The sequence below is a fragment of the Oncorhynchus nerka genome, linkage group LG4 (assembly GCF_034236695.1).
Source record: "Oncorhynchus nerka isolate Pitt River linkage group LG4, Oner_Uvic_2.0, whole genome shotgun sequence".
In the NCBI taxonomy this organism is placed as follows: Eukaryota; Metazoa; Chordata; class Actinopteri; order Salmoniformes; family Salmonidae; genus Oncorhynchus; species Oncorhynchus nerka.
Window position 1 is genome coordinate 7716895 of NC_088399.1, and position 25554 is coordinate 7742448.

A 25554-nucleotide genomic window follows, 5' to 3' on the forward strand; every position below is an offset into this window, starting at 1 on the left:
AACACAGGATGTAACACAGGACGTAACAGGATGTAACAGGATGTAACACAGGACGTAACACAGGACGTAACAGGATGTAACACAGGATGTAACACAGGACGTAACAGGGTGTAACAGGATGTAACACAGGACGTAACACAGAATGTAACACAGGACGTAACAGGATGTAACACAGGACGTAACACAGGACGTAACAGGATGTAACACAGGATGTAACACAGGATGTAACACAGGACGTAACAGGATGTACCAGGACGTAACAGGATGTAACACAGGATGTAACACAGGACGTAACAGGATGTAACACAGGACGTAACACAGGACGTAACAGGATGTAACACAGGACGTAACAGGATGTACCAGGACGTAACACAGGACGTAACACAGGACGTAACACAGGACGTAACACAGGGGTGTCGTCAGCAGACTGACCTGTAGGATGAGCAGGGCCAGGAAGTAAAGGTTGGCAACTCGTTTGAACTGCTCGAACAGATTCAGTGGGATGAACGTCAGCGCGTTGTATTTGTATGTCTTGATTCCATTCCCCTACAAACAATACAAGGAGGACAAGTACACAAACACGGTCAAAAACAAGGCACCATTAAACATGACCCCCCCCTCCAAGAATGATGCAGCGCCTCCCTGCCCCCTCCAACTCCAACCCCCCCTCCAAGAATGATGCAGCGCCTCCCTGCCCCCTCCAAGAATGATGCAGCGCCTCCCTGCCCCCTCCAAGAATGATGCAGCGCCTCCCTGCTCCCCCTCCAACCCGCCCCCCTCTCGGGCCAATTGAGATATCACATGACTAACAAACTTCAGTTATCATGTTTGAACACAGATTATATTGACCAAACACTCGAGTGGCCAATCAAACAATGAAAACTAAATATATATTTTTAAAAAATGGAAGGCAGTTGGTTTCTTAAACTAAACCACTCCATGTCTGTGTCAAATGGCCTGACCTGACATTTGGCAATGACAAGGAATGGCAAAGAGTGTTACTCGACACACTCAGAGTTTCTCTCAATTCAATTTCAATTCAATTCAATTCAAGGGCTTTATTGGCATGGGAAACATGTGTTAACATTGCCAAAGCAAGTGAGGTAGACAACATACAAAGTGAATATATAAAGTGAAAAACAATAAAAATTAACAGTAAACATTACACATACAGAAGTTTCAAAACAATAAAGACAGTACAAATGTCATATTATATATATATACAGTCTCTCTCTCCTTCCCAACACCTTCTCAGTCAAACTAAATGAAGCTTTCAGTGCTGCTGGTAGGCCGAGGATCATTTACATAAACAAACTGCAGCCACAGTATTGAGAGGAGGAGGCAAATGATCCGACACAAAACAAAATGTGTGTCCACTCCAGTCCCAATTGGCATCCCATTCCCTATATAGTGCACTACTTTTGACCAGGGCCCATAACTGGTTTAGTGTTTCTAGGGGAACAGGGTGCCGTTTTGGATGGAACCCTGCATCTACACCACCTAAGTAATAGGTTGGGGAGTAGGACTCTAAGACTTTTCGTCTGGACTATTTCATTGGCGTTAACATGATGCTAAAGTAATTGTCAGTGACCTTAAGAGTATAGTCTTTAACCAAGGGTACGTAAATAAAACGTTAGCCAGGCTAAGTACCATTAAAAGGATAGGAGTGGTCTTAGGAGTGGCGCTTGAAGAGACAAGTATTTTATTTTTCTCCCTTATTCAATTTATCCAGTCAGATTAACTCGTGGATCCCATGATAGCTTTCTGACGATCGACACTTGGGAGTGTGCATGGGAGTGTGCATGGGAGTGTGCATGGGAGTGTGAGAACACGAGACTATTCTAAATGATGACTAGTAGAGATTATTATTATTTATTTTTTTAAATACACATTTTACATATCAGGAAATTATTTTTAACGATATAAATCGCAGTATTATTTTTGACAAATGTTCTTCCTTCAAAGCTTGTTCTCAATCTTTTTAAATAGTGAGCCAATATGTTTTCAGAATTTTCTCATAGATCTCGTCTCTCTGCTGCAGACATATGGTGAGCAATATGTTCGGAACGTCGTAATATCGATTTGCAATACACACATAAAATCACAATACACATCGTATCGGCACCTGCATACTGTGATAATATCGTAACCTCCCTGGTGACTAACAAGTAAATGAACCCAAAATAAAGGAAGTTGGATCACCACAGGACAGGTAATAAACTGGTAATCAAATGGCTTCCCGGACTATTTGCATTGTGTCCAGCCACCACCTCAAACCCCGCCAACCCCTCAAACCCCGCCAACCCTTCAAACTCCTCCCCGCCAACCCCTCAAACCCCGCCAACCCCTCCCCGCCAACCCCTCAAACCCCGCCAACCCCTCCCAGCCACCACCTCAAACCCCGCCAACCCCTCAAACTCCTCCCCGCCAACCCCTCAAACTCCTCCCCGCCAACCCCTCAAACCCCTCAAACCCCACCAACCCCTCAAACCCCGCCACCACCTCAAACCCCGCCAACCCCTCAAACTCCTCCCCGCCAACCCCTCAAACCCCTCCCCGCCAACCCCTCAAACCCCTCCCCGCCAACCCCTCAAACCCCTCCCCGCCACCCCTCAAACTCCTCCCCGCCACCACCTCAAACTCCTCCCCGCCAACCCCTCAAACCCCTCCCCGCCAACCCCTCAAACCCTCCCCGCCACCACCTCAAACTCCTCCCCGCCAACCCCTCAAACTCCTCCCCGCCAACCCCTCTTCTACGCTGCTGCTATTACTCTCTGTTTATCATCTAGGCATAGTCACTTTAACTACCCCTTAATGTACATATTACCTCGATAAGCCCCCTCACATGGACTCTGTACCGGTACCACTTGTATATAGCCTCGCTACTGTTATTTTATTTCTTTACTAATCTATTGTTTACCTAATACCCATTTTTCACTTAAAAATTGCACTGTTGGATCAGGGCTTGTAAGGAAGCATTTCACTCTAAGGTTGTTGTTGTATTTGGGGCACGTGACAAATAAAGTTTGATTTGACCACAGACTAACCAGGAGTCCTGTCCTGGTACAGTCTGCTCAGTCACTGATAAATAACGAGTTATATTCAACCCAAAGTCTGTGTATTTGAAGATGCTGTACTAAAAAAAGAACCTTAACTTTGAATATGGTCCAGGCAGTACAGGAAATGGCCAGCCAATGAGACACACGTATCAGCAGAGCGAAGAGGAAGTAGAATTAACTCACCGTCCGTGATGCACTGTATCCGACACGGCGTCAACAATGACGACAATGGAATGAAAAAAAGTAGTGTATGCGGTGATCCAAAAGGATGAAATCTTGACGTTTAAACAACACCTCGTGTTGAGACATTGCATAGGTAGATTTTATTTATCCTGTCCACAAACGTAAAACCACCAAAGCACATGACAGGGCTTGGTTTCGGTCTTAGTTTCAACCTTTAAAAAGGTTGTGTTGCCCTACCTACCAGCAGCTGTCATTACTCCGACACAACCTGCTGTTGCCAGTAAATATTTAGATAGAAAAAGATGAGATGAGGGTTGTGTTCATTAGGCTCAAGACAGTCAGCTACTATGTCTGAACTTCTCCAATAAGCAACACTTGTTTTTCCATTGACCTAATGAACACGACCCATGTCTGAACTTCTCCAATAAGCAACACTTGTTTTTCCATTGGCCTAATGAACACGACCCATGTCTGAACTTCTCCAATAAGCAACACTTGTTTTTCCATTGGCCTAATGAACACGACCCATGTCTGAACCTCTCCAATAAGCAACACTTGTTTTTCCATTGGCCTAATGAACACGGCCCATGTCTGAACTTCTCCAATAAGCAACACTTGTTTTTCCATTGACCTAATGAACACGACCCATGTCTGAACCTCTCCAATAAGCAACACTTGTTTTTCCATTGGCCTAATGAACACGACCCATGTCTGAACTTCTCCAATAAGCAACACTTGTTTTTCCATTGACCTAATGAACACGGCCCATGTCTGAACCTCTCCAATAAGCAACACTTGTTTTTCCATTGACCTAATGAACACGACCCATGTCTGAACTTCTCCAATAAGCAACACTTGTTTTTCCATTGACCTAATGAACACGACCCATGTCTGAATCAGCAGTTAGGGGTGGAATAATATGATTTCTAATGGTGGACCCGGGAGAGAGGTGACTTACCGCGTACTTGCTCTTCTTGAGACACAAAAGGTATTTTTTCTGAAACTCTGGCAGGTTACAGAAGGCTCTGTCGTTCGCTTTGACACTCCAACCAGACTCTGGAAACACACCAACAGACAGTCACACTCTGGAAACAGACAGTCAGACAGACAGCCAGACAGACAGCCAGACTCTGGAAACAGACAGTCAGACAGACAGCCATACTCTGGAAACAGACAGCCAGACTCTGGAAACAGACAGCCAGACAGACAGCCAGACTCTGGAAACAGACAGCCAGACAGACAGCCAGACTCTGGAAACAGACAGCCAGACTCTAGAAACAGACAGCAAGACAGACAGCCAGACTCTAGAAACAGACAGCCAGATTCTGGAAGTAGACCAACAGAGTCTGAAACTGGTACATTTCTAAACCAATCAAAAGCTAGCACCTCATCGGTGTGTTCTCAGATTGTCTAATGGAAGAGGTGTTTGTGTGGCTGTGTGTGTGTGTGTGTTCTGCAGCTATTCTCTAGTGTCTGCTCCCAGTCTCTCACCGGTGCTCTTGATCTCTTCAGGCTGTGGTCCCCGTGGGGGCCCCTCTTCGTCTGAGCCGGGGTCCAACTCATCATCCGTTTCGTCGTCACTGTACGGCATGACCTCATCGTCAGGGCCCAGTGACCCCTGGGAGTCTGATCGCTCCCGACTCATGGTAATGAGACGTCTGAAGGTCGCTCACTGGGGGGGAGAGAGATGATTATTTTTTACCATTACTTAATAACAGTCTTTGGAAAAACAGAAACTAATGTGCTGTCTAATTGTGGTGAGAGAGTGGATCTAATGTCATGTGGATTTGGTCAACGAAGGAGTAGGACAAACCACCAGCGTTATCTACAAGCACCAGTTGTCGGCCATATAGCCAATAACAGTCATTGTCAGCCGGCTACTTTGAGTTCATAAATGAACTGCATCTCAGAAACAGCATGCCTCCTGGGATTTACACACACACACACACACACACACACACACACACACACACACACACACGACAGTGTCTAGGGTTTACAGAGAATGGTGCGACAAACAAAACAACATCCAGTCAGCGGCAGTCCTCTGGGTAAAAACAGCTCGTTGATTGAGGTGGAAGGAGACTGGCAAGAATCGTGCCAGAAGCTAACAGGCCCGCCTACAGACAGACAAATAACAGCACAGTGCAACAGTGGTGTGCAGAACGGCATCTCGTCTGTCCTTATCACGGATGTGCTACTGCAGCAGGCGACCACACCGGGTTCCACTCCTATCAGCTAAAAACAAGAAGTGGCTCCTAGTGGGCACGCGATCACCAACACAGGACAATTGTAGTGAAAAAATAAATTGCACAGTCCAACGAATCCCAGTTCCTGTTGCGTCATGCTGATGGCAGAGTCAGGATTTGGGCGTAAACAGCATGAGTCCGTGGCCCCATCCTGCCTGGTGTCAACGGTACGGGCTGGTGGTGGTGTAATGGTGTAGGGAATGTTTTCAGGGCACACGTTTAGGTCCCTTGATACCAATTGAGCAACGTTAACATACCCCGAAGAATTCAGGGTGTTCTGGAGTCCGGACCTTGTACTAGACGGGTGTATCTAATAAGTTAACTCAGGGTTAGCCTTTTGGCACCAAGGTCTTTTAACCACTTGGTTTTAGACAAGGAGTTATTTGGCGTTGTCCGGCCCGGGGCTTAAACCAGCAACCTTCCAGCTGCTGGTCTGGTTCTCCAACCTTTGTGGGTACACCTTCCTTTTATCCTGACACTACAAAGCTGATTCAGATGATCAACGTATCAAGCTTTGACGATTTAAATCAGATGTGTAGTGCTTAGGCAAATACTAAAATGTGCACCACTTTGTGTATCATGACCAGGAAACACTCCTCTAAACTAGACTACTACAGGACCAATGACCAGGAAACACTGCTCTAAGCTAGACTACTACAGGACAAATGACCAGGAAACACTGCACTAAGCTAGACTACTACAGGACCAATGACCAGGAAACACTGCTCTAAGCTAGACTACTACAGGACCAATGACCAGGAAACACTCCTCTAAGCTAGACTACTACAGGACCAGGAAACACTGCTCTAAGCTAGACTACTACAGGACCAGGAAACACTCCTCTAAGCTAGACTACTACAGGACCAATGATCAGGAAACACTCCTCTAAGCTAGACTACTACAGGACCAGGAAACACTCCTCTAAGCTAGACTACTACAGGACCAATGACCAGGAAACACTCCTCTAAACTAGACTACTACAGGACCAATGACCAGGAAACACTGCTCTAAGCTAGACTACTACAGGACCAATGACCAGGAAACACTCCTCTAAGCTAGACTACTACAGGACCAATGACCAGGAAACAATGCTCTAAGCTAGACTACTACAGGACCAGGAAACACTGCTCTAAGCTAAACTACTACAGGACCAATGACCAGGATCAGGAAACACTGCTCTAAACTAGACTACTACAGGACCAATGACCAGGAAACAATGTTCTAAGCTAGACTACTACAGGACCAATGACCAGGATCAGGAAACACTGCTCTAAACTAGACTACTACAGGACCAATGACAAGGAAACACTGCTCTAAACTAGACTACTACAGGACCAGGAAACACTGCTCTAAGCTAGACTACTACAGGACCAGGAAACACTCCTCTAAACTAGACTACTACAGGACCAGGATCAGGAAACACTGCTCTAAGCTAGACTACTACAGGACCAGGACCAGGAAACACTGCTCTAAGCTAGACTACTACAGGACCAGGATCAGGAAACACTCCTCTAAACTAGACTACTACAGGACCAGGAAACACTCCTCTAAGCTAGACTACTACAGGACCAATGACAAGGAAACACTGCTCTAAACTAGACTACTACAGGACCAATGACAAGGAAACACTGCTCTAAACTAGACTACTACAGGACCAGGAAACACTGCTCTAAGCTAGACTACTACAGGACCAGGAAACACTGCTCTAAGCTAGACTACTACAGGACCAATGACAAGGAAACACTGCTCTAAGCTAGACTACTACAGGACCAGGATCAGGAAACACTGCTCTAAACTAGACTACTACAGGACCAATGACCAGGAAACACTGCTCTAAGCTAGACTACTACAGGACCAGGAAACACTGCTCTAAGCTAGACTACTACAGGACCAATGATCAGGAAACACTGCTCTAAACTAGACTACTACAGGACCAGGAAACACTGCTCTAAACTAGACTACTACAGGACCAATGATCAGGAAACAGCTCTAACCTAGACTACTACAGGACCAGGAAACACTGCTCTAAACTAGACTACTACAGGACCAGGAAACACTGCTCTAAACTAGACTACTACAGGACCAGGAAACACTGCTCTAAGCTAGACTACTACAGGACCAGGAAACACTGCTCTAAGCTAGACTACTACAGGACCAGGAAACACTGCTCTAAGCTAGACTACTACAGGACCAGGAAACACTCCTCTAAGATAGACTACTACAGGACCAGGAAACACTGCTAAGCTAGACTATTACAGGACCAGGAAACACTGCTCTAAACTAGACTACTACAGGACCAGGAAACACTCCTCTAAGATAGACTACTACAGGACCAGGACCAGGAAACACTGCTCTAAACTAGACTACTACAGGACCAGGAAACACTGCTCTAAGCTAGACTACTACAGGACCAGGATCAGGAAACACTGCTCTAAGCTAGACTACTACAGGACCAATGATCAGGAAACACTGCTCTAAACTAGACTACTACAGGACCAGGAAACACTGCTCTAAACTAGACTACTACAGGACCAGGAAACACTGCTCTAAGCTAGACTACTACAGGACAAATGACAAGGAAACACTGCTCTAAACTAGACTACTACAGGACCAGGATCAGGAAACACTGCTCTAAGCTAGACTACTACAGGACCAGGATCAGGAAACACTGCTCTAAACTAGACTACTACAGGACCAGGATCAGGAAACACTGCTCTAAGCTAGACTACTACAGGACCAGGATCAGGAAACACTGCTCTAAACTAGACTACTACAGGACCAGGATCAGGAAACACTGCTCTAAGCTAGACTACTACAGGACCAATGACAAGGAAACACTGCTCTAAACTAGACTACTACAGGACCAGGAAACACTGCTCTAAACTAGACTACTACAGGACCAGGAAACACTGCTCTAAGCTAGACTACTACAGGACAAATGCATGGGTGTGGTGCTTTGTCTACAATGGTTCAAGCCCAGGACAACACAACAATGGGTATGGAACTGAACTGGCAGCTGGAAGGCTCCCATGTACCATCTCCTGCCATTGTGCTCTTGAGCAAGGCACTTAATCCCTCACAATTGCTCCCCACCCAGGGGGGGTGCTGCACTGCAAGGTGTTGGGAGAAGCAGGAAAAACACATTTCCGTTCTAACCAATGGACAATAAAAAAGTATCGATTGTCTCCATGTTCTGGTCACAAGATGACTCTGCACATCTCTACAACCACGCCTCTATTTCATCACATATATGTCTCATATTGTTCTACACTGTTATTACTGTATGCCCACTGTGTCAATGTGCCATGTAAACTATCCTGTATCTTCAGAACAAATCAACTGAGGTCATTTATTAAAACCATGCCTACTTCAATATGTGACATTGTGAAAAGACTCAAATGTCTCTATTTATGCTGCCTACGTTGAATCTTTTTAGTGAATTACTTGTTTTATTGCGAAATGTTGTGATATTGGGAAATACATCGTGTTATAACATGTTCACTTTGCCAACAAATGAGAGATGAAATAGAGAGAGCTGAAATGAGAGAGAGAGAGAGCTGAAATGAGAGAGAGAGAGAGCTGAAATGAGAGAGAGAGAGAGCTGAAATAGAGAGAGCTGAAATGAAGAGAGAGAGAGAGAGAGAGCTGAAATGAAGAGAGAGAGAGAGAGAGAGAGCTGAAATGAAGAGAGAGAGAGCTGAAATGAAGAGAGAGAGAGAGAGCTGAAATGAAGAGAGAGAGAGAGAGAGAGCTGAAATGAAGAGAGAGAGAGAGAGAGAGCTGAAATGAAGAGAGAGAGAGAGAGAGAGCTGAAATGAAGAGAGAGAGAGAGAGCTGAAATGAAGAGAGAGAGAGAGAGAGCTGAAATGAAGAGAGAGAGAGAGAGAGAGCTGAAATGAAGAGAGAGAGAGAGAGAGAGAGCTGAAATGAAGAGAGAGAGAGAGAGAGCTGAAATGAAGAGAGAGAGAGAGAGAGAGCTGAAATGAAGAGAGAGAGAGAGAGAGCTGAAATGAGAGAGAGAGAGAGAGAGAGCTGAAATGAAGAGAGAGAGAGAGAGAGCTGAAATGAAGAGAGAGAGAGAGAGAGCTGAAATGAAGAGAGAGAGAGAGAGAGCTGAAATGAAGAGAGAGAGAGAGAGAGCTGAAATGAAGAGAGAGAGAGAGAGAGCTGAAATGAAGAGAGAGAGAGAGAGCTGAAATGAAGAGAGAGAGAGAGAGAGCTGAAATGAGAGAGAGAGAGAGAGAGCTGAAATGAAGAGAGAGAGAGAGCTGAAATGAAGAGAGAGAGAGCTGAAATGAAAGAGAGAGAGAGAGCTGAAATGAAGAGAGAGAGAGAGCTGAAATGAAGAGAGAGAGAGAGAGAGCTGAAATGAAGAGAGAGAGAGAGAGCTGAAATGAAGAGAGAGAGAGAGAGAGCTGAAATGAAGAGAGAGAGAGATGAAATGAAGAGAGAGAGAGAGAGAGCTGAAATGAAGAGAGAGAGAGAGAGAGAGCTGAAATGAAGAGAGAGAGAGAGAGAGAGCTGAAATGAAGAGAGAGAGAGAGAGCTGAAATGAAGAGAGAGAGAGAGAGCTGAAATGAAGAGAGAGAGAGAGAGCTGAAATAGAGAGAGCTGAAATGAGAGAGAGAGAGAGAGAGCTGAAATAGAGAGAGCTGAAATAGAGAGAGAGAGAGAGAGAGCTGAAATAGAGAGAGCTGAAATGAGAGAGAGAGAGAGGGAGAGAGCTGAATTAGAGAGAGCTGAAATGAGAGAGAGAGAGCTGAATTAGAGAGAGCTGAAATGAGAGAGAGAGAGCTGAATTAGAGAGCTGAAATGAGAGAGAGAGAGCTGAATTAGAGAGAGCTGAAATGAGAGAGAGAGAGAGAGCTGAAATGAGAGAGAGAGAGAGAGCTGAATTAGAGAGAGCTGAAATGAGAGAGAGAGAGAGAGCTGAATTAGAGAGAGCTGAAATGAGAGAGAGAGAGAGCTGAATTAGAGAGAGCTGAAATGAGAGAGAGAGAGAGAGCTGAATTAGAGAGAGCTGAAATGAGAGAGAGAGAGAGAGCTGAAATAGAGAGAGCTGAAATGAGAGAGAGAGCTGAAATGAGAGAGAGAGAGAGAGAGAGAGAGCTGAAATGAGAGAGAGAGCTGAAATGAGAGAGAGAGCTGAAATGAGAGAGAGAGCTGAAATAGAGAGAGCTGAAATGAGAGAGAGAGAGAGAGCTGAAATAGAGAGAGCTGAAATAGAGAGAGATGAAATGAGAGAGAGAGGGAGCTGAAATAGAGAGAGCTGAAATGAGAGAGAGAGAGCTTAATTAGAGAGAGCTGAAATAGAGAGAGCGAGCTGAAATGAGAGAGAGAGAGAGAGAGCTGAAATAGAGAGAGCTGAAATAGAGAGAGCTGAAATGAGAGAGCTGAAATGAGAGAGAGAGAGAGAGAGAGAGAGAGCTGAAAGAGAGAGCTGAAATGAGAGAGAGAGCTGAATTAGAGAGAGATGAAATGAGAGAGAGAGAGAGCTGAATTAGAGAGAGATGAAATGAGAGAGAGAGAGAGCTGAATTAGAGAGAGCTGAAATGAGAGAGAGAGAGAGAGCTGAATTAGAGAGAGCTGAAATGAGAGAGAGAGAGAGAGCTGAATTAGAGAGAGCTGAAATGAGAGAGAGAGAGAGCTGAAATAGAGAGAGCTGAAATAGAGAGAGCTGAAATGAGAGAGAGAGAGAGCTGAAATAGAGAGAGCTGAAATGAGAGAGAGAGAGAGAGAGCTGAATTAGAGAGAGATGAAATGAGAGAGAGAGAGAGAGCTGAATTAGAGAGAGATGAAATGAGAGAGAGAGAGAGAGCTGAAATGAGAGAGAGAGAGAGAGCTGAAATGAGAGAGAGAGCTGAAATGAGAGAGAGAGAGAGAGCTGAAATGAGAGAGAGAGAGAGAGCTGAAATGAGAGAGAGAGAGAGAGAGCTGAAATGAGAGAGAGAGCTGAATTAGAGAGAGCTGAATTAGAGAGAGATGAAATGAGAGAGAGAGCTGAAATAGAGAGAGATGAAATGAGAGAGAGAGAGCTGAAATGAGAGAGAGAGAGAGAGCTGAAATGAGAGAGAGAGCTGAATTAGAGAGAGCTGAATTAGAGAGAGATGAAATGAGAGAGAGAGCTGAAATAGAGAGAGATGAAATGAGAGAGAGAGAGCTGAAATAGAGAGAGAGCGCTCAATTGAGAGAGATGAAATGAGAGAGAGCGCTCAATTGAGAGCGAGAGAGCTCAATTGAGAGCGAGAGAGCTCAATTGAGAGCGAGAGAGCTCAATTGAGAGCGAGAGAGCTCAATTGAGAGCGAGAGAGCTCAATTGAGAGCGAGAGAGCTCAATTGAGAGCGAGAGAGCTCAATTGAGAGCGAGAGCTCAATTGAGAGCGAGAGAGCTCAATTGAGAGCGAGAGAGCTCAATTGAGAGCGAGAGAGCTCAATTGAGAGCGAGAGAGCTCAATTGAGAGCGAGAGAGCTCAATTGAGAGAGAGAGAGAGAGAGCTGAATTGAGAGAGAGCTGAATTGAGAGAGAGAGAGCTGAATTGAGAGAGAGAGAGCTGAATTTAGAGAGAGAGCTGAATTTAGAGAGAACTGAAATTATACCTTTAAAACTTGAGATGGGTTAAATGGAATATTAACTGAAATCTGGACACTGACTGGCCTATAACATGTCACATATGTCGTGAACGTGTCCAGTCAGCACTGAGGAAACATGCAACACCTGAGGAAAGCTCAATTAAAACAACTGCCATTTGAGGGGAATCTTCCAATAAGATTTCGGGGAGAATAAAATGATCGTTTACTCAGGAAGTTCCCCAGAGCATCAAGGAAGCTTCGACTCGTGTGACTGAAATCTGGGCCATGACTGGCCTATAACATGTCACATATAGCCGAATATTAAATACAATTGCAGAATTAAGTATTTCTTTCAGTACGATGATACAGCAAATGTTATTTTAGTCTCTGGAAAAGGAGTGGAATAATATGGTTAAGTTTGATTTATTTCAGTATCTGAAAAATATGCATCAAGGATTAAATTAATTTGAGTTTTCACTGCTTTTTAAATCAGATGGGGTATTTCTTTTTTTGTTGCAAGAGGAGAATATTTAGGCCACACAGTTTAGAGGAGAAACATCTTTACAGATGTCAGCTAGAGGATTGACTAGTTCCTGCTATCATTTAAGGTGGGTATTTTTGGGAGTACCTATTTATTTTTATAAACTGGGTGGTACGAGCCCTAAATGCTGATTGGCTGACAGCCGTAGTATATCAGACTGTATACAACGGCTATGACAAAAAAATATATATATTTTTACTGCTCTAATTACATTGGTAACCAGTTTATAATAGCAGTAAGGCACCTTGGGGGTTTGTGGTATATGGCCAATATACCACGGCTACGGGCTGTATCCAGCCACTGTATTGCATTAGATCAGCCCTTAGATATTGGCCACATGCCACACCCCTCGTTCCTTATCGCTTAAATATATAATGGATTAGCCTTGATCATTTATTTGTCTTCTAGGGCAACAATTTATGACTGAAGAGAAGCTGCAAGCCTAGGCCTATCTGACCCGACAAGTTGACCAAAGCAAATTTCAGAAATTCTTAGCAGATAAATATACACATTTATCCCACAGTCTCTGCCTGTCATACAAGGAGGCTACAGTGTCTGCTGTACACCTCCACCTGTCTGGTCTGCTGTACACCTCCACCTGTCTGGTCTGCTGTACACCTCCACCTGTCTGGTCTGCTGTACACCTCCACCTGTCTGGTCTGCTGTACACCTCCACCTGTCTGGTCTGCAGTACACCTCCACCTGTCTGGTCTGCTGTAGAACTCCACCTGTCTGGTCTGCTGTACACCTCCACCTGTCTGGTCTGCTGTACACCTCCACCTGTCTGGTCTGCTGTACACCTCCACCTGTCTGGTCTGCTGTACACCTCCACCTGTCTGGTCTGCTGTACACCTCCACCTGTCTGGTCTGCAGTACACCTCCACCTGTCTGGTCTGCAGTACACCTCCACCTGTCTGGTCTGCAGTACACCTCCACCTGTCTGGTCTGCTGTACACCTCCACCTGTCTGGTCTGCTGTACACCTCCACCTGTCTGGTCTGCTGTACACCACCTGTCTGGTCTGCTGTACACCTCCACCTGTCCGGCCAGATGCTTCTCGCCACTATCCAGGCCAAGTACCCCACCTCCTCTGAAGGGTCTGGCTGTGTAGCTCTGCGTCAGACTTCTCCATACACTGACTAGGCCACGTCGCCCTGCTTTTCCATCTTCACAAACAGACTTAGTTTACTTTTCCGCTTGTGACGTAAAACTTGACCTGTTGAGTTCTCTGGCGCAGCTAGCTAGCTGGATATAGAACGGTGTCGTGCGTTCTAAAGGAGTTTATTGTTTACGTTCCACTTAAAAAAGGTCTCCAGGTGCATCTGTGATGGCCAACACAGCACAGCTTGGACCACTACCCGCCCAATCAGCATCCAGGATCCAGTTCGCTCTTAATGTCCTGCTAGATTATAACTAGTCTTCTGTTAGTTAGTTCTTAATGTCCTGTTATATTATAACTAGTCTTCTGTTAGTTCGTATGTCCTGTTATATTATAACTAGTCTTCTGTTAGTTAGTTCTTAATGTCCTGTTATATTATAACTAGTCTTCTGTTAGTTCGTATGTCCTGTTATATTATAACTAGTCTTCTGTTAGTTCTTAATGTCCTGTTAGATTATAACTAGTCTTCTGTTAGTCCTTAAATGGTCAAACGGTCTGTAGCTACTCAGTGTTTGCTTGTAAGCTTCTTGGCACCAATATCTTTTAGCCTCTAGACAAGGAGTTAATGATTGATGAGCTTTTTGGGCCCTTTAGTAATTATCAAAAGCAGTTCAAACAGGCTAACCCCACACTAGGGCTGTGTACCAGATCAGATCAAAGACTAATTTAAAAAACGTATGAGACAATTATTTGCAGCTCTCAAATTGTAAAAAAATAAATAAAAAAATAAAAATAAAGTGGGTATAATTTCCCCACGAACCCATTAGAAAAACATTCACTACACAGATCTGTTCAAAATTCACTAACATGATGATCAGAATCATCACAAACTGGTCCATTTTGACTAAGAGCACAATTCCCCTCACCAGATAAAGACTACAACCATCCTGTGGTTTGAGAGAGAACAAGTTCCTGAATAGAAAAACAACCCAGAATGCTTATGGAGAGGAGCCATTTTTTTTTTTTTAAACCTTTATTTAACTAGTTAAGTCAGTTAAGAACAAATTCTTATTTTTAATTGAGCAACGTATCCTAGGCCTTGTAACGTGGATGATGTCGTGTAGGTGAACAACTGTTTTAGGGGTGTGTCCATCACATTATAAACGCATGACAAATGTAAGGTGACATCCAAGTGTTTAACTTGGTGAATTGACTGTGTGTGTATAGTAGTGTGATAACATCATGAGCGTTGTGATCCAGTTTGTTTGCCTCAGACTTTAAAAAGTCTATATGCACACCTTAGGACAAGCAAATATATGCAGTGCAGGACTTAACATTAGTCAGAAGAGACAATTTCCTCAGGCCTCAAATCAAAAGGCCTCATGTAATGAGCATAATATAGATTTTTTATTTTATTTTAAATACTAGTAATCAGCTCGAGGGCCCCATCCTTTCTCCGCTCAAATGGGAACAATCAAGATCGAGGAAAGCCATTCTTCTTCTAGACTCACTGACACAAATTCCCTGAAATTCACCGATTAATGACTGGACTGTTATTTTGTGTTTTTTTGTTGAACCTTTCTTTAACTACGGGGTGGTTTCCTGGACACAGATTAAACCATAGTGTTGGATTAAAAACTAAGATCTTCTGCTGAAATCGCTATTTTTTTTAATTTTTTTAGTCCAGCACTTTATTTGTATCTGGGAAACCGTCCCCAGATTAACATGACATGACGATGTTATCCATTCCTGGACGCCCAACAGAGTTACAGTCACTGTCGTCCTCCTCCTCTGATCTACACATGGGGTGTTACACTGAAAATGGCACTCCAGTCTCCTTTAGCACCTCCTTCAAAACGGCAGGGTAGCCTAGTGGTTAGAGCGTAGAGGCGGCAGGGTAACCTAGTGGTTAGAGCGTAGAGGCGGCAGGGTAACCTAGTGGTTAGAGCATAGAGGCGGCAGGGTAACCTAGTGGTTAGAGCATAGAGGCGGCAGGGTAGCCTGGTGGTTAGAGTGTAGAGGCGGCAGGGTAACCTAGTGGTTAGAGCATAGAGGCGGCAGGGTAGCCTAGTGGTTAGAGCGTAGAGGCGGCAGGGTAGCCTAGTGGTTAGAGCGTAGAGGCGGCAGGGTAGACTAGTGGTTAGAGCGTAGAGGCGGCAGGGTAGCCTAGTGGTTAGAGCGTAGAGGCGGCAGGGTAGCCTAGTGGTTAGAGTGTAGAGGCGGCAGGGTAGCCTAGTGGTTAGAGTGTAGAGGCGGCAGGGTAGCCTAGTGGTTAGAGCGTTGGACTAGTAACCAGAAGGTTTCAAGTTCAAACCCCCGAGCTGACAAGGTACAAATCTGTCGTTCTGCCCCTGAACAGGCAGTTAAACCCACTGTTCCCCGGTAGGCCGTCATTGAAAATAAGAATTTGTTCTTAACAGACTTGCCTAGTTTTTTTTTTTTTAACACCCGATTTACTAAACAAAAGGAACATCTCAATAGAAGGTCAAGGTATGACATATGTCATGACATAGCACAAGTGGGCGGGGCTTTCCTCTTCTGTCCTCTATTGTTCCACAAGCAAGGGGGTTGGCCGACGACATCACAAATTCCCATCAGACCAATTTCCTACTCCTGAAAGTTTGCAGTTGTGTCTAAAAATGAACACTATTTTGCTCAAAACATATTTTCTTTAGCCTTTGGTGGGTGTACTTTACTGTATTTATACTTGGGATACCACCTTTCAAACAGAAAAATCACTGGAGGTTGTCTTTAGGTGTTGCAGGGTCTGGCGGTCTCAAAAGTCGACCAACAGGTTTTAGTGTCTGGCCCGAGGCACTGCCATAGATGGGTTAAAATCACACTTTAAACTGGCCACATACACATGGTTAGCAGATGTTAATGGCCACATACACATGGTTAGCAGATGTTATTGGTCACATGGTTAGCAGATGTTAATGGTCACATGGTTAGCAGATGTTAATGGTCACATGGTTAGCAGATGTTAATGGTCACATGGTTAGCAGATGTTAATGGTCACATGGTTAGCAGATGTTAATGGTCACATACACATGGTTAGCAGATGTTATTGGTCACATACACATGGTTAGCAGATGTTAATGGTCACATGGTTAGCAGATGTTAATGGTCACATGGTTAGCAGATGTTAATGGTCACATGGTTAGCAGATGTTAATGGTCACATGGTTAGCAGATGTTAATGGTCACATGGTTAGCAGATGTTAATGGTCACATGGTTAGCAGATGTTAATGGTCACATACACATGGTTAGCAGATGTTAATGTGAGTGTAGGGAAATGCTTGTGCTTCTAGTTCCGACAGTGCAGTAATAACTAATAGGTTTTAATTTTTTATTTCACCTTTACTTTTAACCAGGTAGACCAGATCACCTTTATTTAACCAGGTAGACCAGATCACCTTTATTTAACCAGGTAGACCAGATCACCTTTATTTAACCAGGTAGACCAGATCACCTTTATTTAACCAGGTAGACCAGATCACCTTTATTTAACCAGGTAGGCCAGTAGAGAACATGTTCTCATTTACAACAGCGACCTGGCCAAGATAAAGCAAAGCAGTGCGACACAAACAACACAGAGTTACACATAAACAAATGTACAGTCAATAACACAATAGAAAAATCTATATACAGTGTGTGCAAATGTAGTAAGATTATGGAGGTAAGGAAATAAATAGGCCATAGTGGTGAAATAATTACAATTTAGCAAATTAAACACTGGAGTGATAGATGTGCAGAGGATGAATGTGCAAGTAGAGATACTGGGGTGCAAAGGAGAAGAAAATAAATATGGGGATGAGGTAGTTGGATGGACTATTTACAGATGGACTATGTACAGGTGCAGTGATCTGTGAGCTGCTCTGACAGCCGGTGCTTAAAGTTAGTGAGGGAGATAAGTGTCTCCAGCTTCAGTGATTTTTGCAACCGGTTCCTTTAGTAGGTTAGCTGACAAAACAATGTGCACGCTTCAATGGGGAATAAGTCTGAGACTTGTGATTCTGGACTAGAGGTCGACCGATTAAATCGGAATGGCCGATTAATTAGGGCCGATTTCAAGTTTTCATAACAATCGGTAATTGGCATTTTTGTACGCTGATTACATTGCATCCCACAAGGAGACTGCGTGGCAGGCTGACCACCTGTTACACGAGTGCAGCAAGGAGCCACGGTAAGTTGCTAGCTAGCATTAAACTTATCTTATAAAAAACAATCAATCTTAACATAATCACTAGTTAACTACACATGGTCGATGATATTACTAGTTTAACTAGCTTGTCCTGGTCAGGATGCTCTCGATGTTGCAGCTGTAGAAGCTTTTGAGGATCTCAGGACCCATGCCAAATCTTTTTAGTTTCCTGAGCGGGAATAGGCTTTTGTCATGCCCTCTTCACGACTGTCTTGGTGTGTTTGGACCATTCTAGATTGTTGGTGATGTGGACACCAAGGAACTTGAAGCTCTCAACCTGCTCCACTACAGCCCCGTCGATGAGAATGGGGGACGTGCTCGGTCCTCCTTTTCCTGTTGTCCACAATCATCTCCTTAGTCTTGGTCAAGTTGAGGGATAGGTAGTTATTCTGGCACCACCAATCATGTCCAATCAATATAGTTTACCACCAATGGACTCCAGTCAAGTTGTAGAAACATCTCAAGGATGATCAATGTTAACAGGATGCACCTGAGCTCAATTTAGAGTCTCATAGCAACGGGTCAATAATTTTTTATACGTTTTTAAAAAATAACCGATTTTGCTTTGTCATTATGGGGTATTGTGATGTCATTATGGGGTATTGTGATGTCATTATGGGGTATTGTGATGTCATTATGGGGTATTGTGATGTCATTATGGGGTATTGTGTTTAGATTGTGGAGGAAATTGTTTTATTTCATCCATTTTAGAATAAGGTTGTAACGTCACTAAATGTGTAAAAAGTCAAGGGGTCTGAATACATTCCAAAGGCACTGTGTTGTAGAGACAAGTGCTCATTATGCAAATGTATTGACGTTTACAATAAACATTGGAGACTAAATATAGTTTACATGTTGTCAACAATCTATGCCAACCACGGTCTGTTTCGGCCCATAGTCGGGCACGAGTCGGTTTTGTTGCTAAACAACCAACCCATCGATAGCAACAACACGGAAGAGAGAAAAGAGGGACAACAGGCATTCAGAACACCTTTCAAAAGGAACCAAACACACACCTGCCTGCCTCACTGCCTGGCTTGTAACCTGAGACAAGGAATTCACTAAGGCTTTCCATCCCATCTCAATATTTATTACAGTCTGATTGTCCGTTAGGAGAAGGACAATGTGCTCCCCTGAGGTGAAGAGGGGTGTGGTGAGGGGTGTGGTGAGGGGTGTGGTGAGGCCGGGGGAGATCACAAAATCAGCTGTTAACTAGGCTGATCATAATAAGAAACACACCGCTCTCTACCTTCCAACTGACCCCAAATCAGCTGTTAACTAGGCTGATCATAATAAGAAACACACCGCTCTCTACCTTCCAACTGACCCCAAATCAGCTGTTAACTAGGCTGATCATAATAAGAAACACACCGCTCTCTACCTTCCAACTGACCCCAAATCAGCTGTTAACTAGGCTGATCATAATAAGAAACACACCGCTCTCTACCTTCCAACTGACCCCAAATCAGCTGTTAACTAGGCTGATCATAATAAGAAACACACCGCTCTCTACCTTCCAACTGACCCCAAATCAGCTGTTAACTAGGCTGATCATAATAAGAAACACACCGCTCTCTACCTTCCAACTGACCCCAAATCAGCTGTTAACTAGGCTGATCATAATAAGAAACACACTGCTCTCTACATTCCAACTGACCCCAAATCAGCTGTTAACTAGGCTGATCATAATAAGAAACACACCGCTCTCTACATTCCAACTGACCCCAAATCAGCTGTTAACTAGGCTGATCATAATAAGAAACACACCGCTCTCTACCTCCCAACTGACACCAAATCAGCTCATCCACTGCTGGGAGACTCACAGCAGGCTCCCCTACAGGTTAATATTATTAACTGCTGTAACAGTTAATGACTGTCTGGCTCAGACCGGGGGGGGGGGGGGGGGGGGGGGGGGAGTGAGTTGAACAAGCACGTGTGCCACCTTGGATATTCTAATGGAAATTCCAAAACAAGAGGATGTAAATTATAGATGAGCCATGTTTACAGTTTGATGCAAAGTCATACTAGATTCCATCTAGCAGATGATCATATACCTACAACAACAACAACTACCTGACATCCACCTGACTTCGCAGTGGCTAATTGGGGATCACAATAAAACACAACGACAATATAAGGTAACTTGGTATCAGTCTGACAGCTGCAGTACAAACACAAACGCAGTATAAACACACCAATAAGGAAAACAGAGTGAATAAGGAAAGAGACCAACTCACAAACATTTGCCTTTCAAGTCAGAGATTCAAAAGTCACCCTTTGCAAGGAACATGTATTTCCATAAGGAGGAGCTCCTACACGTCACTGCCTGAGGACTGAGAGGTGGTTGAGGACACTCCATTTACATACATCATATCCCAAATGGCACACTATTCCCTATATAGTGCACTACTTTTGACCAGAGCTCTATAAAAATCAATTACAGAAAGGATATAGGCAGAGGAAGAGGTCAGTACACTGACATCAGAAGACAAGAGAGACACGGTGAGACAAGAGGGACGCGGTGAGACAAGAGGGACGCGGTGAGACAAGAGGGACGCGGTGAGACAAGGTGAGACACGGTGAGACAAGAGGGACACGGTGAGACACAGTGAGACACGGTGAGACAAGAGGGACACGGTGAGACACAGTGAGACAAGAGGGACACAGTGAGACAAGAGGGACACGGTGAGACACAGTGAGACACGGTGAGACAAGAGGGACACGGTGAGACAAGAGGGACACGGTGAGACAAGAGGGACGCGGTGAGACAAGAGGGACGCGGTGAGACAAGAGGGACGCGGTGAGACAAGAGGGACGCGGTGAGACAAGAGGGACGCGGTGAGACACGGTGAGACAAGAGGGACGCGGTGAGACAAGAGGGACGCGGTGAGACAAGAGGGACGCGGTGAGACACGGTGAGACAAGAGGGACGCGGTGAGACACAGTGAGACACGGTGAGACACGGTGAGACAAGAGGGACACGGTGAGACAAGAGGGACACGGTGAGACACAGTGAGACAAGAGGGACGCGGTGAGACAAGAGGGACGCGGTGAGACAAGAGGGACGCGGTGAGACACAGTGAGATACCGGTGAGACAAGAGGGACCCTGTGAGACACGGTGAGACAAGAGGGACCCTGTGAGACAAGAGGGAAGGATATACGGTTGCCGTTAACACAGAGTTACACCTAAATACGCATCTCTGTCACCTCGTCTTCATCAGGGTTTCAACCAGTGAGTGTGTTTTAAAACAGGTCTGCTCCTATTCCTGTCAACCGCGTAAACCCTACATCCTGTTTGGGAAAGCCACCGCCGGGGCGGCATTCACAAAGTCAACCAACCCATGTGGAACACATTCAGGAAGTGCATCGACTCTCAGGCAGCAAATTATACTGTCAGTGTTCCAACGGGTCAATCAATCACATGTAACGTCATCCCTGTTTATCAGAGGAACACTAATCCGTGTTGAACATAGACCTACGGGGTGGTAGACCCACGGGGTGGTAGACCCACGGGGTGGTGATGCCTGAAACTGGACCGTGAGTCACAGGGGAACAAGGTGGAGAGTGACACATTGCAGACCGAAGGTCAGTTGAGCTACATCAGGGTTCCCCAATAAACAGCCCAAATTATTTTATTTGCACCCCCCCAAGCTCTGAGGCAAAAAAAAAAAGTTATTTTAAGTTTGGATATCTGTTCCCAAATATTTCCATGCATAATTAGAGAGGCATATGTCATCGTATCCCAATGTAATAAAGGTTTCAAATTATTCTGTCAAAAACTATATCGGTTTGGGATTCTTGTGGTCATTTTGCAGTGTACAAATGATTTATAACTATGTAAAGCCCCTCGACCATCATAACAAATGATTTATAACTATGTAAAGCCCCCCGACCATCATAAATTATTTATAACTATGTAAAGCCCCCGACCATCATAACAAATGATTTATACCTATGTAAAGCCCCCGACCATCATAACAAATGATTTATAACTATGTAAAGCCCCCGACCATCATAACAAATGATTTATAACTATGTAAAGCCCCCGACCATCATAACAAATGATTTATACCTATGTAAAGCCCCCGACCATCATAACAAATGATTTATAACTATGTAAAGCCCCCGACCATCATAACAAATGATTTATACCTATGTAAAGCCCCCGACCATCATAACAAATGATTTATAACTATGTAAAGCCCCCGACCATCATAACAAATTATTTATAACTATGTAAAGTCCCTCGACCAGCCGATCAAGGACAAAAATACAAATAAATCAGCCCACGGCTGAATGGAACTGGGGACGACTGAGCTACACAGTGATCAGTGTGTCACTCTCTCCAGCTTTGTTCACATTGGCAAGTGACTCAAATTCTTTTCTTTTTTTTCATTTCAGAATCTGTTCTTTTTCCTGCAGTCTGGCTATGCAGCATGTGTCTCAAATCTGATTTATTTGCCCAAATATGTTGATATTTGGCCAAGTTTCACTTGCTAGCTACTATGTTGACAGTTTGACACTAGCATGTGGTAGCTAACGACTTGTTAATTGTTTACAAATAAATGAGTGAATGTACTAGCTAAACCGCTAGCCTAGTTGACTGACGTGACTAACCCAAATGGACTTGTTTTGAAAGTTGGATCATCTTATCCTTTGAGGCTTTAAAAGTGTCATTATACTTAAGCAATAAGGCACAAGGGGGTGTGGTATATGGCCAATATACCATGACTAAAGGCTGTTCTTATGCACGACACAGTACGGCGTGCCTGGACACAGCCCTTAGCTGTGGTATATTGACCATATACCACAAACCCCAGAGGTGCCTTATTGCTATTATAAACTGGTTACTAACGCAGTACAAATACATGATTTATCATACCCGTTATATACAGTCTGAGACACCACAGCTTTCAGCGAATCAGCATTCAGGGTTCGACCCACCCAGTTTATAGTACGATTTAGAACATTAAAACCAACTGGGGAAACGTCCGTCATGACAGCATTGTTGTCACCTTTTAATTCTGAGTGATAGAAAGCACAAGAACCACCAATCGGCCTCAATGTTACAGTATGTACCATTTATTTGTTTGTTTGTGTTTGGACCCCAGGAAGAGTAGATTCTGGGCCTATTGTAGATCCTGCCTTGGTAGCAGCTAATGGTGATCACTAATACAAAATACACTAACCGTCGTTACTATGACAACTAACGTAGCCATGTCGGGCAAATTACTGATGTCTGGACACACGCGCAAATCTGATTGTCCCTTACTGTTTGGACAGTCCGTGTTCAAAAAAAACTGATTTGAGAAACATTTGAGCATTAAAGCTGCAATATGTCACTTTGTGGTGGGATTCCCGAACAAAATTCACATAGAAACGTGAGTTATAGATCTGTCATTCTCATTTAAAGCAAGTTTAGGAATTGATAGAACATGTCTATGTGCTCTATTTCTATGCTTCCAATTCTTACGTTTTTGAGTCTAACTTACGGTTTTGTACACTAGCTTCAAACAGCTTAAAAACAAAATATATTTCACAGCAGTTTAATTGGTACAATGATGCTCTACATTATATTTGCTCGTTTCGTCACAAACTGAAATTAGGCATACTATTCGAATTTTAGCAACCAGGAAATGCCGGACAGATTTTTGCATAGTGCATCCTGAAGGCGTGCAGTGTGAACAAGGTTTAAGACTGCCTAAACTCAAGCATATTGATCAAGCCCACTCAGTCCTCCTGTGGAATGTGTGTGTGCCATCTCAGACGAAGAGAGTGAGAGCCTTCCCCTCCCTGAAGCAATACAAGATTGTGTTGGAGACGCAACATAAATCTCCAGGGAGAGTATATCAAGACTGCTACTACTAGGTTTCAATAGCCCATTGAGGGAATTATAATGATTTGTTTTCAAACAATCAAAGTGTAAAATACAGAAAGTTTGAAAACAAGTAAAAGTTATATTAGAACTACACAGAAAAACATCTACACGTCTGGAATTCTCATACTGGTCTGCAATTCTCATACTGGTCTGCAATTCTCATACTGGTCTGCAATTCTCATACTGGTCTGCAATTCTCATACTGGTCTGCAATTCTCATACTGGTCTGCAAGTCCAATTATATATTAAATCTATCTGATATATATATATTAGGGCTGAATTCAAACCATAGTCTAAATTCAGCGTTATAGTGCGCTTGAAATGTAAAGGTAGGCTAATTCCCGATTGAGACGAGACATGCAGTGTTTAACATGAACGCATTTTCCCCGAACATTGCTTTGAAGTTTCAATGACGCTTTAACGATTAAATTAAACGTCACGGATTGAATCAAGTCGTTAGAAGAGTTAGATTAGAAATGTCGGATCTTTGCACGAAATCGACATATGATTTGATTCAATTATAGATTGAGATTATGACAGAGGGGAGGAAAGGATAACGTGTGAACATTACTACGATCGACTCTCTGTGTCTAAAATCCTTAAAAATTAATACATTTGGCGGCAGATAAACATTTTTTTAAAACTACTCACCAATAGGCTATTTCCTTGTATGTCTATAATTTCTCCCCAGTATGGTCTTCTAGTTTCTGGTTACTGTACCATGTTTGCTCTGTCCTCGCCACAAACAACAGTGTCGTCTAACGTTAGTTTCTGTTCACTCCTTTCACCTGCGTAATGGCTACCTTACCTGAAACTTGACAGACTGGTTTGACAAGAATGCGTTTTGAATAAAACTCCAAAAACGCCCGCGGTTTCATTAAAACAAACGACCATTACAATGTGTTTATGTCATCTCGCAACACGTCTGGGTGATATTAAATATATCCTACCCCACTAAGCAGCCTGTTGATTGATACGCACGTGACTAAAAGGTAAAGGTGTAATCCAAATCATAATCAAACGTAATAAACCAGTGGCATGAACTTCTTTATATTCATAAATAAAAGCTTCCGTAAAGACAACTCAGAATTACATTTTCTACATTACTGTATAAACAGTTTTATTTTAAATTTGTCCTATTTTTTTAAAAATATATTTAAATGTAAATGTCATGCTCTTACAGCTAATTTGCTATTAGGCACATGTATCGGTATGTTTTTAAGAATACCCACAATCATCAAAGTATCCTCAATTTATTTTATTTGAGCCTACATTCAACCATCATTCCAACCGTTTTGGGCTTGGTTTTTGCCCTAGCACGACACTGCTGATTTAAATAACCAACTCCTGGGGGCTCCAGAACCGAGTTTAGGAAACCCTGGTCTGCCAGACCTACTTTTACTCCCACTTCCTACAGTTCAATTGTACTGCAAGGGATATTTATACTGATTAAATTGGGATTTTAGAGCAAGTGGCACTTCCTAATTTTTGCCTGACGGATATCTGACATAATGGGCGGCTTCGATTATGCTGGGCCGTGGGGCACCGGTCTATGGCCGGAGAGGTGAACGGTCAAAAATGGGTGAGGGTGCCCTTTCCCAAATCCAAGATGAATATGCGCCGCATGGTCATGTTTTCGTCCAAAAACAAAAATCTATTTTCCATAAAATATACGTTTGAATTTTCAAATTGGTTTTCATTGGGAAGGCAAATCACTTTTCCACGTGAAAACACACATTTCTACTCATTACTCCATGTGCTTAATTACGTC

At 43.7% G+C, this 25554-nt stretch overlaps 1 protein-coding gene across 1 annotated transcript in view; it reads right to left on the reverse strand.

The window, feature by feature from the left end:
* The window catches only part of LOC115116292 (phospholipid-transporting ATPase IC), a 47978-nt gene extending 23243 nt beyond the window's left edge, over nucleotides 1–24735 (reverse strand). Inside the window, exons 1-4 of the mRNA XM_029644765.2 lie at nucleotides 24435–24735; nucleotides 4734–4914; nucleotides 4201–4298; nucleotides 433–546 (exon numbers count right to left, since the gene is read on the reverse strand). Of these exons, the coding sequence (XP_029500625.2) occupies nucleotides 433–546; nucleotides 4201–4298; nucleotides 4734–4887 (366 nt within the window). The 5' untranslated portion in view covers nucleotides 4888–4914; nucleotides 24435–24735. The remainder of the gene's footprint in view (nucleotides 1–432; nucleotides 547–4200; nucleotides 4299–4733; nucleotides 4915–24434) is intronic.
* Nucleotides 24736–25554: the final 819 nt, after the last annotated feature.